At 36.7% G+C, this 15,331-nt stretch overlaps 1 protein-coding gene across 1 annotated transcript in view; it reads left to right on the top strand.

The window, feature by feature from the left end:
* Positions 1-54: 54 nt before the first annotated feature.
* The window catches only part of DSC3 (desmocollin 3), a 47,428-nt gene continuing 32,151 nt past the window's right edge, over positions 55-15,331 (top strand). Inside the window, exons 1-4 of the mRNA XM_011933272.1 lie at positions 55-336; positions 10,334-10,418; positions 11,454-11,653; positions 13,011-13,130. Of these exons, the coding sequence (XP_011788662.1) occupies positions 268-336; positions 10,334-10,418; positions 11,454-11,653; positions 13,011-13,130 (474 nt within the window). The 5' untranslated portion in view covers positions 55-267. The remainder of the gene's footprint in view (positions 337-10,333; positions 10,419-11,453; positions 11,654-13,010; positions 13,131-15,331) is intronic.

Below are 15,331 nucleotides of genomic sequence, written 5' to 3'. Positions count from 1 at the left end.
AGCAGAGGGGCAGGCTCGGGCAGCTCCTCAGCTGCGCCGGCGATGATAAAACTTGAGAAATAACAAGGAGAGGCCTCTCCGCGTCCTCTGGGTCCAATCTGGTTTCAGGAGTGAAGTTGCTCCCGGGCAGGCAAGCCTGAGAGAGGCCAAAGACACTTAAAGACAAGCAGCGGCGAGAAAAGCACCTCCCGCGCCCCACACCTCAGCAGATCTCGCTCTCGGCACCCTCCTGGCGCCCGCATTCTCCTGGCCCTGCCCTGCATCCCGATGGCAGCCGCTGGGCCCCGGCGATCCGTGAGCGGAGCTGCCTGCCGGCAGCTGCTGCTGACCCTCGTGGTGAGCCAGACCTCGCCGGATAGGGCTGGGATGGGGACCGGGGTGGATCCGCTCTGGACGCTGCGCGGAGCTGGGGACAAAGCGGGCCGAAACGTGACCACCGCGGCTCAGATCAATGCTGCGGGTCTGGTAGCAGCCCCAAGTTCGGGCCTGCAGGAGTGAGGAGAGAAAACGCGTGCTTGCGGGTCGACTCTGGACCCAGCTTTTCGTTTTGAGACACCGCGTTCGATTGTTGGAATTCTGAGTCGCGCTCAGGCTTCGCTGCGCTCTGGCGGGCGCCGTCGCGGGTTGGGCAGGGGGTTGGGATTCACGCTCCTCCCCAGGTGGTGGAGCTGCTGGTGGTGGTGGTTGGACGGCGCCTTTGGGTGGAGAGGGAGGAAGAGAGCTTGTTGGTCAGTATTTTAGGATCCCTGAGAGCTCAAAGCACAGACGTGAAATGGGATTTAGGGGCTGCCCCCTCCCCCGCTCTGGGTCCCAGTTGACCTGGATGGGTTCGTTAGTGTGTGCAGCCGGGGCTGTGTCCCTGGGTCCCTTTGTGGGGCTGCCCCTGAGAAGCGAGTTTCTCGGTATCTCCCCTAAAGGGTATTCAGAAGCTCACGCAAGCGGTCCACCCCTGCCAGCCTCCCAGCCGGGGGCGGGATGTGCCCGGGGCGCGAAGGTGTGGGAAGCCTGGGCCAGAGTGGGGGTTGGGGTCGTGTTGTGTTTGGGGGATGCGGCCGAGGTGGGGAGACAGGTAGAGGGTGACAGTGGTGCGGGATGATGGATGCGGTGGGGTTGGGTCGTACTTGGAGGAGTGCGCGATCAGAGCACAGCCTGGGGTTTCGAGTCTCCGGAAACCTGCCGCCCAGGACGAAATCCTCTAGGAGAGGAAGTTAGAGACAATGCTCTGAGAACACGGGAGACTTGAAGTGTTCGGAACTCTGGCGGCGCGTTTGCACGCGAAGCTTCAGGCTTCAACAGAGTTTCATTCCGCACGCTCAGAAAGGATCCGCGGACCCGCGACTTCCCCGCATCCACGGTTGTGCATAGGGTCCGATGGGAGCCAGGTGTATAGTATCCGCGTCGGCAGTGAGTCGAATCTGGTCTCGTGGATTCTTAGTGCTTCCCGGCCCTCCACCCTGGCAAGTGGGAGTGGGTCTGAGGGTTGTGCTCCCTTTAGGTCAGAGACATACGAATATGGGATTGGTAGTTACGATCTACGGTATGTTTATGCAGAAGGAATTGGCCAAATAAGCGCATCTATTTGCCAGGGAACTGTTCCGACAAAGTATCTGAGCTTATGAAATGACTACAAATGCAAACTGCTTGCAAAATGTGTTCTTTTGTAACATATTTAAAAGCTTTTTCAGCTTTTCAGTTTACAAGCATGCATTTGGGGTTTTGTGTTTCCTTTACGAGGGGATTGAGGATGGGGAACGAAATTGCGGGTGCTGCTCTCAGATTTTCTCGCATTCGCTCATGGCTTCTGGAGGCCACAGAAGACCAGGAGATGTCCTGGCAAGGCATGGGTGGGGGTGTCGGGCTGTGGCAAGGAAGAAGGTGCGCGTAAATCTAAATGGAGGAAGCTCCAGCTTTGATCTAGGACATACTGGTTTAAGACTTTTTTAAAAAAATAATTCCATTGAGTTTAGATTAAATATCTGGAAACTTAAATATCCGAAAGTGTACATAAAATGACAATAGCTTTCATCTGCAATTGTCAATTTACAAACACTTGCAATTTCAGACCGAATGAGTAAATTAACACTTCTCTTGACCATCTCATGTCTGTATTTCCTTCCTTTTGACTCATGCGACTCTCAACTTTTCACTATAATATTAATGACATAGCATTTTAGAAACACTTTTCATTTTATAGAGACTTTAATGGGTATCTTTAAACCATTATTTATCTCTTTAAAACATTGTTTGTTCTAAGGAGACAGCTTTTCAAAGCAAGTCTTTAACAAGAATCTGAGACTTGTTAAATTTTAGTCTTCCCAGTAAGCAGCCCAACAGGTTGAGGAATTTTCTCACTCTGCAATTTTCCTGTATCTCCTTCCCACCCTGTGCCCCACCACACTCTAAAGTGTAAATACAATTTCTAATAATCACACGCAGAAAGAAAAAAATGAGAGGGGAATACTAAAAAAAGAAGTATATCAGAGCATCTCACTATTGTTAAGTTTTTGATTGCCTCAGAAAGTGTATTTTCTTCTTAATGTAACCAGAATTGTTAGAGATGGTGGAAACTAATTTTCATGAGATCAGTTGTCTTCTGCCTGTTACAAATAATACGATTCTTTTAAAAACATTTGTTGATACTGTTACCAAATCCACTTTAAGAATTATGTTATCTATTATACATTATAAATGGCACATACTTGGACACAGCTAATCCATCATTTTGTTAAATGGGCTCCTTTCCTAAAGGAACTAAAATAGTTGAAACATTTGAAATAACTCCCCTCAAATCTGTACTTTTCCTCTTTGGAGGATATGAACTCTGCCTGCAGCCTATGTTGATAAATAGGCATCCAAATTTTTATATTTTATAGGGTTAATGTGAATAATGTGAGTCTGTACCAGAAAAACTTGTGTGATTGTTTTGCTCTGATAATAGTTGCTATATTCATCATTTTAAAATAAAAGGGAGTATAGTAATTTCTAAAGACTTTTCCATTCATGAAAAGATTATGGCAAATAAAGGAAGTAGATGAAAACTAGTTTTAAAACTGCAAGCTTAAAAAAGTCAAACTTGTAGTATACATATATTTAGATTGATGCATTATCGGCTACCTTATTAAAAGGAGATTGTTGATGTTCCTATTGAGATACAGCTAGATACGGAAGCACGTTCTGAATAAATAAATGTAAACTCATGCACATTCTTTGGTCCTGTTGTAATTCCCATGCGGCAGTCCTGCTCCATAGATGGTATCTGTGGTGACCTGTAGTTAATCATACTTTCCATTGAAAGTATGATAGCTGGAATCCCCATCTTACAATGAGTTTGGGTAGAAACAAATTTATTATACTCATCTAAGTACTGAGAATGCAGAGCAGTAAATCTTGCAATTTACTTTTGAAGTGGTAAGAATTGGAAAGGTAGTATTTCCATTCTGAAGAAGACTTATGGCCACAGGAGAGATGAAGAGTTTGAAATTCTGTAATTATTGTGTTCAATCCAGAAGATCCTCTTCACATTTAAGACATGCCATAAATTTCCATTCTTTTTCTTCTTTCTCTGCTGAAGCAGGGTGTCATTTTAGAAAGCCTACTTTGTGTATTTACTGTAAAATTAAACACTAGCCTAAAAGTGAAACAACTGTAGATAACACCTTTAATTTTCATTCTCTCTTTGGCATTAAAATTTTCAATCAGGATTTAGTGATTTGTCTGATAAGCTTTCTATCATGCAATTAATACAATTTGCTTAGTCCTGTAAGATGCAACAAACCAATTTATTTTGCATAGGCTGCAGTAGGTAATACTTTACCTGATCATTTTTAAGCTTAGTTTTTTTATATTGTAATTTAAAATATGGGCACTCTTGTATACAGAAGTTATTTTTATTATAAAATAACTTTAAAGGTCATTAGTTCATCATCGTTAATATACTAGCGTCTTTACATTTTTTCACTTTATTTTATTTTCAATAATGCAGCCAAACCTCACAAAAACATAATCTCAATTGAATTCATAATTTCAAGAAACATACTATAACTGAAGTCTGTATTGAATATTATCCCTTTCAAAGTTGTATTAACGAATTAACTGTACATTCTTTCTAATAATGTCCTATGTGGCAATGAAAATGAATGAACTACTGCTATATAGTTAGGAACTTTGAAAATATTAGTGATGTTCCATTTCTTAACCTTGAATGTGAATATCCTAATGTTCATTTTATTATTTATTAAAACACACACGTATGCTATATGTAATCTTTGGTATTTATAATATATTTTAGGAAGAACATTTTTAAAAAAGGAAAGAAATGAGCAGTAGAGGGTATCAACTAAACCAAAACTCTTGAGTATAGAGAAAACCCTGCTCTAATTAAGCAAGTAAAAACAGAAAAGGCATAGATAAAACAATATTAGGAATGAAAAGGAAGTAGAGTTTTGGAGAGAACAAATGTTAAAAAGTAAAATAATAATATTAATAGATAATTCCAATTAATTTGAAAATACAGACAAAACAGACAACTTCTTACAAAATACACATAACCAACATTGACTTGAGTAGCTATACAAAATCTAAATAGACCTATAACCATTAAATAAACTGAATTAGAAGCCAGATAGCTCCACACACACTTCTTTAGATCCACCAGGCCCGGGCTTATGATAAGTTAATTCTTTCAAAATTATATGGAACAGAGAGTCTGTACTTTATGTAAATTGTTTCAAACAACAGAAAAATACAGTACTCTTCTAACTCATTTTATGAGAATTGTATGAAGTTGAAAAATAGTAGCCTGATCTTACTTACAAATATGTGAAATGTTGAGATAAACTGAAAGCAAACCGATATATTTGTAAGCATAAATATATGATGTTCCTATAAGGCTTATCTCAGGAAAGGAAACATGGTTTCACATTAGAATATCTATTACTGTATTTTAACATAGTATCAACAGAGAAAATGTATCAACAGAGAAAAACTGATTATTTCAAAATAAGTGGAAACAGTTTGTTTTAAAATAATTCATATAATTAATAGTACACTCAGAATGTAGAGAATGAACTTTTTTTTTTTTTTTTTGAGATGGAGTATCACTCTGTCACCCAGATTGGAGTGCAATGGCATGATCTTGACTCACTGCAACCTCTGCCTCCCAGGTTCAAGTGATTCTCCTGCCTCAGCTTCCTGAGTAGCTGGGATTACAGGCTCGCGCCACCACGCCCAGCTAATTTTTGTATTTTTAGCAGAGACGGGGTTTCACCATGTTAGTCAAGCTGGTCTCGAACTACTGACCTCATGATCTGCCTGCCTCGGCCTTCCAGCATGCTGGGATTACAGGTGTGAGCCACTGCACCTGGCCAAGAGTGAACTCTCTTAATGTAATGAAACGTATCTAAGAAAAATGAATGAATGAATGAATGTTATAAGGAAAAAAGAAAAAGACTCATAATTAATGACAAAATTATAAAAAATATTCTCTTTAAGTTAGAAACAAATCGATAATGGTCAGTATAGGTGTTTCTATTCAGCATTCCAGAAGAGGTCCTAACAAGCATATCAGATAAAAATTAGCAATAATGAAAGACTTGTAGGATTAAAAGAAAATACACCTGATTGTCATTTTGCCAGCGACAGGATTAACTACATAGAAAATCCAACACCATCTATTGACAGATGCTAGAACTAATAAAAGTAAGCAAGTTTCATGAATATAAGCTTAATATTTTTACATGATTGTATATATTATCAAGGGATGACTCAAAAATATGTTAAGAGGAATCCCATTCATACAACAACAAATCGATGTATCTAAGATAAATGTAGTAAAAAATGTAAAAGACCTTTATAGCAAAAATTACAAAGCTTTATTGAAAAGCAAACATAATTCGGCTGAGCATAGTGGCTCATGCCTGTAATCCCAGCACTTTGGGAGGCTAAGGCAGGTGGATCACGAGGTCAGGAGTTCGAGACTAGCCTGGCCAACATGGTGAAACCCCATCTCTACTAAAAATACAAAAATTAGCCAGGGTGGTGGTGCGCTCCTGTAATCCCAGCTACTCAGGAGGCTGAGGCAGGAGAACTGCTTGAACCCCGGGGCAGATGTTGTAGTGAGCCGAGATCACGCCACTGCACTCCAGCCTGGGCGACAGAGTGAGACTCCGTCTCAAAGCGCGGGGGAGGGAAACAGCAAAAAGGAAACATAGTTCATAAGTAATTGAGAATGAATCACGTTCATGGATGGAAAGTCTCAAGAGCCCTAAATGTGAAATCCTCTTTAAATTAATATTTAAATGAAATGGAATGTCATCAACATCCTAAAAGAAATTTTTATAGAACTTGGGCAGCTGATCATAAAACTGTTTTGAGAGTGTCAAAGTCTAAAAAGAGCAAAAATACTACTTTAAAAAAGAAGATTGAGCAATGGGGACTTTGAAGTTTTTGAGTATCTGGTATACATAAAATTTTAATAAAGATGTGTCAAATAAAAAAACAAAATTGCAGCACTCTGTTTATCAAAAGATTTCGTAATAAAAGGTAAAAAGCAAACTATGCAAAGCTATAAGAAAAAAATCAATTTAAAAAATGCAAACTTAAGTGATTAAAGGAGAATAGACAATTTACAGAAAATAAATGGCAAACACAAGAAAATACAGTCAATCTCACTAAAAATTAATAAAATGCAAATTAAAACAGCCGTTAGGTTGGCAACATGGAAGAGGTCATAAAATTATTTGTAAGGGAGGATATGGGAAATAGAGAGATTTAATATGCTGGGGGCATTAATAGAAATTGATATTAGTACTTTGGAGAGCAACTTGGCAATAGCTAATAAAATTGAAGATGTTCATGTATGGCACAGTAATTTCCGCTGTAGGCAGTGTTGCTCACATAGCATCATTTGTAACAGAAGAAATGAAAAACAATCTAAATAACCATCAATAGAAGAATGACTAATAATAAACTGTGGTACATTTATGGAAAAATCTCAAACATACTGTTGGGTGAAAAAAGCAAATGGCAAAGGGATGCATATAAACACATACTACCCAATACCAGCTTATATTTTATAGGCCCAAGCATATACTATATAATAAAAGTATAAAATCCTACTGAGGAAGTATAAATTCTAACTTCTGAAAAAACTATTCCCTGGAGAAGAGCTGGAAATATAATAGAGCATAAGACTTTAGCCACATCTGTAAATTTTAATTAAAAAATGGAGCAAAAATTGCAAAATATTTAGTTTTTTTAAAGATCTAGATGGACACAGAGCATTTATTATGTTCTAATTGATTTAAATATTTCAGTTAGCTGAAATATTTTGAAAAGAGATGTGAATAAGTATATATTGGGCGTAGCGTTTTTTTGGGATTCCAAAATAGTGACTGTAGAGTTACAATATATTTCAACCAATGGGTGGTTTGTTGAAGGAAACCATTTTTCATCCCAAGGTGGCAACTATATGCTTAAGGAAAATATTAAATTAAGCATATGTATGATTTTTTTTTAAAGAGCAAACAACTTATTGCTTCATTGTCCCAGTTTGCAATCTGGTTAGGATTTTCTGAAAATGACTTCTTGGCTTATTATATCTAAATTAAACAGCATTGTTACATGTTGGCCCTATTTGTCCGTATTTTTGAGATATTTTATTTATTCTGGCTAATTCAAGTGAGGGTAAGGTGAATCTTTGAGAAGTACAATAATTTTAGATCACATATTAGAATCATTTTGATAATGTATATATTTGTATATAGATATATTTACAGTTATGTTGTGTTACTATGAGTTAAAATATTTTTATTTGACTATATCAGGAATAAAATACTTCTTTGTGGTTATCATTCCATTTTATTGTGCTGAAATTACTTCTGTGAATTTATAAATTTGACAAGGCCTTTCACTACCAATTTGTAGAAGTAACTGGAAAGAGTCATTTTTCGATCAACGTCAGTGCCCTTTTTTGTTTTAAACTGCATTATTGAGATATAATTTACATTCATAAAATTCACCTTTGTTAAGTGTACAATTCAGTGAATTTTAGTAAATTTGAATAATGTGCAATCATTACTACAATCTGATTTTAGAAGTTTTTCATCACCTTAAAAATAAGCCTCATGCCCATTTACAAGCACTTCCCATGGAAATTTACTTTGTTCCTGCATATTTACCTATTGTGGACATTTTATGTAAATGAAATCATACAGTATGTGTTGTTTTGTGTCTAGTTTCTTTGATTGAGTATGTTTTGTAGGTTTATGCTTGTTGTAGCATGCATAGTACTTAACAAAGTAAATTTCGTTGTATGGATTGTTTTCACTTTTTGCCTATTGTGAATAATGGTATGTACTGTGAATATTCATGACAAGTTTTTGTGTGGACATAGGTTTTCATTTCATTTAGGAAGAGTGGAATTGATGGATCATTTAAGTTTACGTTTAACTTTTTGAGAAATTGCAAAACTATTTTCCAAAGTGTCTGCACCACTTTACGTTTCCTCCAGCAATGTGTAGAGGTTTCAGTTTCTCAACATCCTCACCAATACTTGCTATTTTCTGTCTTATTTATTGTAGTTATCCTAGCAAGTAGGTATTGCATTGTGATTTAGATAACCATTTCCCTAAAACCTAATGATGTTGGGCATCTTTTCATCTACTCTTTGGCTATTTTAATATCTTTTTTTGGGATAATACCTATTCCAATCCTTTGCCCAGTTTTCTGTGTTATTTGTCTTTTTATTATTGAGTTGCAGGAATTCTTTAAATATTTTTGATACCAGTCCTTTATTGGTTTGAAACTATTTTCTTCTATCCCATGAGTTATATTTTTCACTTTTGTAAAGAAAGTGATATTTTTCTGGAGAGCAGAAGTTTTTACTTTGAATAAGTATTATTTAACAACTTTTCTTTATCACTGTGTTTTTGGTGTTGTATATAATAAATCATTTCCTAACCCAACATCATAAAGATTTGCTCTCAAGTTTACCTCTAAATAATTTATTTCTTACATTAATGTCTGTGGTTCATTTTGAGCTAATTTTAATGTATGGTATGAGGTAGGGGTTCAAATTCACTTTTTTTTTTCAGGAAGATATCAAATCATCCCAACACCATTTGTTGAAAAGACTATTTATTTCTCTTGAAATTTCTGGAAGCTAACTATAAATGTAAGGCCTTACTTCTGGCATTTAAGTTCTATTCCATTCATCTATATATTTATTCTATTGCCAGTACCACTCTGTTTTGATTATTGTAGCTTTGTAGCAAGTTTTGAAATTGGTAAATATGTCTTTCAATTTTTTTTTGTTTTTCAATTTTATTTGGCTACCTTGTATTTCTATAAAGACTAATTTTCAATTTATTCAAAAAAGTTATCTAGGATTTTTATAGAGATTGTATTGAATCTGTAAATTAATTTTGGGAATATGTATTCTGATCCATGAAGATGGGCTATCTCTCTATTTATCTAGGTCTTTAAAAATTTCCTTCAGCAATGTTTTATGGTTTTCAGTGTGTAATATTTTATTTCTTTGATGACATTTATTCCTAACTATTTTATTATTCTTAATACTCTACAAATCAATTTTATTGCTTAGTTTTCAAATTTTTCAATGCTAGTGTACAGGAATGCAGTCACATGTTCATCTTGTATCCAGTAGCCTTACTTAACTCATTTATTTAGACAGTTTTTTAGTGGATTCCTAGGATTTTCTGTCTACAAATTTATGTCATCTGTGAATAGAAACAATTTTACCTTTTCCTTTCCAATTTGGATGCCTTTGATTTTATTTTCTTGTGTAATTTTCCTGGCTAGAAGCTCTAGTATAATGTTAAATAGATGCATGGTGAAACCCCATCCCTACTAAAACTATAAAAATTAGCTGCTCATGATGGTGGGCGCCTGTAATCCCAGCTACTTGGGAGGCTGAGGTGGGAGAATTGCTTGAAGCTGGGAGGTAGAGGGTGCCGTGAGCTGAGAGCATGCCATTGCACTCCAGCCTAGGCGATACAGCGAGACTCAGTCACAAAAATAAATAAACAAATAAATAAAAATAAAAAAAGAAGCAGTTAGAGAAGAGCAGACATCATTGTCTTATTCCTGATGCTAGAAGAAATAATTCAATCTTTCTCCTTTAAATATGAAGTTAGTTGTTGTTTGTCATAAAAGAACTTTATCATATTGAGCAAGTCCCTTTCTATTCCTGGTTTGCTGGGGGTTTATTATAAATGGGTGTTGGACTTTGTCAGTTGCTTGTTTTACATCTATTTATATGATTTTTTTTTAATCTTTATTTTCTACTGTATTAATGTGACCTTTTAAATTCTAGATCTTCAGTCTTGCTGGTGAAGCCTGCAAAAAGGTGATACTTAATGTACCTTCTAAACTAGAGGCAGACAAAATAATTGGCAGAGGTGAGAAATTTTAAAAGTCTGTTTAAAGCAGAAATTTAGTTTACATAGGCTGGAAAGAGCATGATATAATACCTTTGCCTTTTGGAGGTAGCCTGAATCTACTAACAAGGGATGTCCCTCCAGGGAGTAAACCAGAAGTTATCACTCTGCTAAAAATGTGAAGATGAGAGAAATATGTCATCAGCCCTGAAGATGTTTATTTTTTTTTTTTGCTAAATATTTCCACCTGTGACAGATTTGAATTAATGTGAAAACACGACTCATGGACTGAGCAAATGAATCCTTTGAGAAGTTGTTACTTATATGAGTAGTAATTTATCCATTTGCTTTCTGTTAAGACAAATAGTTGAAGAATGGGATGGATGACAGGTACATTTTGATGTTTATATGCATTGTATTACCCGTTACTAGAGGCCAGAAATCCCAGGGAAGAAAGACTCAATGTAGAGTTTCAGTGTGGGACCTTGGGAAGCTTGGAACACACACAGTATCGTGGGCCTGCAGGGGAAATTGTGTACAGAAAAGTGCCAGTGGGAAGAAAAATTCGGAGATCAGATTTTTCTTATGTGACTCTTTACCAAACTCATACACTCCATTGCTCTTTGGCTCATGACTTCTCAATAAATATAGGTGTATCTTAAACCCTCAGATTGTATTGTTAGGGCAACTCTTCTATATGTTTATTCAGGTGTGTTGGGGGCATGTAGCTAAGTTTTGTCATGATTATAACATGCCCACATCTTTATCTGGAAGGTCATTTTCATAAGTCTATTAGAAGCATATAAAGGTTTTTAAAACTTTATTTAATAAAAGGTTTATTTAATAGAAATATACAGTCAATAATTATTTTTTAACTGAAAGAAAATGATTATTTTTTAAGTAATGTAAAAAACAGGTCTAGATATCTGGTAAATGCAAAGTGATTGGCTGATTTCATCCCACTTCATGGTTTTTAAAAAGATTATATACATTATTTTAACACATTTTTTCTTCTCATGTGTTTCCACCTTATAACTTGGAAATTTTTACTTGCAGTTAATTTGGAAGAGTGCTTCAGATCTGCAGACCTCATCCAGTCAAGTGATCCTGATTTCAGAGTTCTAAGTGATGGGTCAGTGTACACAGCCAGGGCTGTTGTACTGTCTAATGAGAAAAGATCATTTACCATATGGCTTTCTGACAAAAGGAAACAGACACAGAAAGAGGTTACTGTGCTGCTAGAACATCAGGAGAAGGTATTTAAAGTACATTAAATATTTTCAGGCATTTTTTTCATTAAAATACTCTCATTAAAAATTGCAAAGAGAAACAAGGATAAATAGGGTATTTTCCCCTTTTGTTTTCATTTTGTTTCCTTTCTTTCCACTTCGCTTCCATTTTCTTACCCTTTTCCTTCCCTTCGATTTTTTTTACCCTGTCCCTTTCATTCCTTCCCTTTTCCTTCTCCTTTCCTTCCCCTTCTCTTTCCCCTTCCGTTTCTTCCCTCCCTGTCACCTTCCCTCTCTCCTTTTTTCTATCTTTCTCTCTACCTCTCACTCTCTTTGTCTCTCCCTCTCTCTCTTTCTTAACACTTGTTGAACTCTGGTTTTGGTTTTACTTTATTCAACCTAAATTATTTCTCCTCTGTGAGGGCTTCTTCCACCTCCAAATTCTAACTGTTGTCTTTTGTGCACTGGTGTCGGTTTGATTATCCCTCTATTATAGAATTCAGAATTTTTTTAATGCAAAGCCTTTACAGTGAGGAATGCCATTATGAAAGTAGTCACAAAATGATGAAAGGTTTAGACTGGTTTATACCTAATCTGTGTTAACTGTATCAACAATAAAGCTAAGCACTTAATGTAAGTTACAGCTTAGCACTTTGCTAAATGTTTAATGCAATTATTTATTAATTAATTTTCATGAAATAAAATATCTCCCTTGCTGCATCATGAAATGAGATGAACATCACTAAAAGGTCTAACAGAACTTTCTCCCGTGATAGAAACATGCACTGTCCACACGGTTTGATATGGTAGCTCAATATTAATGGCTACTCTGCACTTGGCATGTGGCTAGTGCAACTGAAGGATAGAGCTTCTTATGTTATTTAATGCCAGTTCATTTAAATTTAAATAATCACATGACTTATGGTGGCGAAGGGCTACCGTATCGGACAGTGTAGATAGAGCACTGTGGCAGTGAAGGACATACATTTTCTTTCTCTGACCTAAGGGCATGAGCTTTTAACTAAAAGAACAGGTAAGTGCTATCTGGAGATTGTTGTAGAGAGAATGTGTTCTATATCTCTATTTGGGACAAAGCAAGAAGACCTAAGAATATAATGGTGATTTTCCTAACATGAAAGTATAGTCAGTGTTAGAATGGTGTACAAAAAGAAATTCTCTGTTTCTTGAAACCTATAAAATCTGGATATATTCTTTCTTACCCTTCTAATGCAGAAAGACTTTACTAACTGGTTTAGCTTCAGCGTGGAAATGCCTGACACTGAACCTCTAAAGAAGGATTAGGTTTATGAGCTGTCCACTATTTTACACAGAGTAGACTGTGATGCTTTTGTTTATTTATGTATTTGTTTTTCTCTAAATTCAGGTATTGAAGACAAGACACACCAGAGAAACTGTTCTCAGGCGTGCCAAGAGGAGATGGGCACCTATTCCTTGCTCTATGCAAGAGAATTCCTTGGGCCCTTTCCCTTTGTTTCTTCAACAAGTAGGTTTACATCTTTTCTGGTTAGGATTGCTTTAATTCTAAGAGACTGTTTCATTGAGATTTAATACCTCTTTAAACATATAAAAATAAACAGATCTGATTAAAGATGTTCATGAGGTGTAACAAAAGTAAAATGAGAAATAAAATCACTAAAAACCTAATAATAGGTTTCCACTGAGAAAGGCTCTAAAGCCGTTGAATGATCTTTATTTGTTTATTCATTCATTTAGCAGGGAGTTACTGAGTGCTTACTATATCCTGTGGGAGGTACTGCTCTAGGTCCTAAACATAGAAGTAAATTCAGTCATAGCCCCTGCTCTCATGTGGTTTACTGGCCTTGTGAAGGAGACAAAAGTAGGATAATAATTACAACTTTTAGTGATGAGTGCTATGATTCTCGTATAGAGCTGTTTGGTGATTTGGTAACAAATGAGATGAACATCAAACTCTGAGGTAAGGTGGTAAAAAACAAGAGAAGGCTTAGAGAAGGAGACAACTGAGTTGAGTCCTGAAGAATGGAAAATTTTTCTGCAGGTGAATAACTGTAGAAGAAGAGGGAAGTACAGAAGTGAGAGCTCCTTAGAGGAGCTCTGGGTGGCTTAGGCTTCCAAGTTGTGATGGAATGGAGCAGGTAGATGAGGCTGAAGAAGGAGGTAGGGGTCAAACCACTATGGACTATGTGCATTCTACTAGTAAGTTTAACTTTATCTTAATAACAAGGAGAAATTCTTAAGCAGATTACTGACATGGTCAGGTTTACTTTTCTCATTAAGATCCAAATGGAACATGCACAACTGAAACCATTACTGAAGTAGGGCTATGGCCTTCTACTTGCCTTTTGCCCCTTAAATTTCCAATAGTGTACTTGATATTTAATACTAATGGTGTAGCCTGTGTACTAATTGTTATAGTTTTTAACTATCCTTCCACAGTCATTCACACTTACTTTTTATTCTACCCTAATGCTAGACATTTGTTTATTCTCCATGAATATTATAACTTGAACACTGATGAAGCATATTAAGAAATGATTTCTAATTGCCAAAGCTGTGCCAATCATAGCTAGTTTTACCCTTTGCTTTGCAAAACCAGTCACCATCTTAGTCCTCATTTCCTTGACATATTTACATTTGACATAGCTGACCTTTCCCTTCTTTTGGAAATGTTTCTTTATTTGGCTCCTAGGACACCATTCATCTAGTTTTCCACTTACTTCGTTGATCACTCCTTAGTAGGTTTGGTTGGATCTTCCTCATCCATCCTCCCAGCCTGCTGTCCCAGTCTCTAAATTTTGGAGAGCTTCAGGGCTCAGTCAATGAATCTTATCTCCTGTTTCTTGATATTTACTCTCTCAGTGATCTCATCAGATCTCCTAACTCTAAATACTATTTATACACTGAACACTTAAAACTCTGCATTTCCAGTCCAAACTATCTAATTGATATTAACACTTGGAAGTTTAATAGGGTTTCAAACTAAACTTATGGAAATAAAATGCTTGTTATTTCTCCTAAAAACAGCCATCTCATTAAGCAGAGTTCAATCCTTCTAACTCTCTGGGCATTGGAGTCTGATTCATAAGGTTTAAGCTGCAGAAAACATAGTTCTGTCTAAGTTCTTAACAGATAAGGATTTATTACCATTTATTAAAGAGTTTACAGAATTGTCCAGAGGGCTGAAGAAACAAACTTTAGGTTGAACTTTCAGGAACAAATCCTGAAGCTAGCTACACCACAGAATCTACAACCAAGGGCATATCGCCTTCTCCATGATAGAGAAGACATTATTTCAAGAACCAAAGGGCCACTGACACAGTGAGGAAAACTCCATAGCCATATTCCTCCTCATGCAACTTCAGAACAGTCTCTGAACTGTGCCAACCAGCATCAGTGAAAAGATTGATCTGTATCTTATTTTGTAACACAAAGTTGGTGAATATCTAGTAGTACATATGCTATTGCAGAAAAGGAAGGAAAGAAGGGAGGAAGGGAGGGAGGGAGGGATGGAGGGAAAGAGGGAGGAGGGAAGGAAGGAAGGAAAACAAACGCATCTGAACTGAGATGTTAGAAAAAATAGCACAAGTAGCAAAAATGAGACACCTGCCTACCTCAAAGAAAGAAAGAAAGAAAGAAAGAAAGAAAGAAAGAAAGAAAGAAAGAAAGAAAGAAAGAAAGAAAGAAAGAAAGAAAGAAAGAAAGAAA

Source organism: Colobus angolensis, unplaced genomic scaffold, assembly GCF_000951035.1.
Source record: "Colobus angolensis palliatus isolate OR3802 unplaced genomic scaffold, Cang.pa_1.0 Scaffold125, whole genome shotgun sequence".
Taxonomy (NCBI): Eukaryota; Metazoa; Chordata; class Mammalia; order Primates; family Cercopithecidae; genus Colobus; species Colobus angolensis.
Note: the sequence above shows the minus strand (reverse complement) of the source record. Positions and strands in the feature narration are given on the sequence as shown.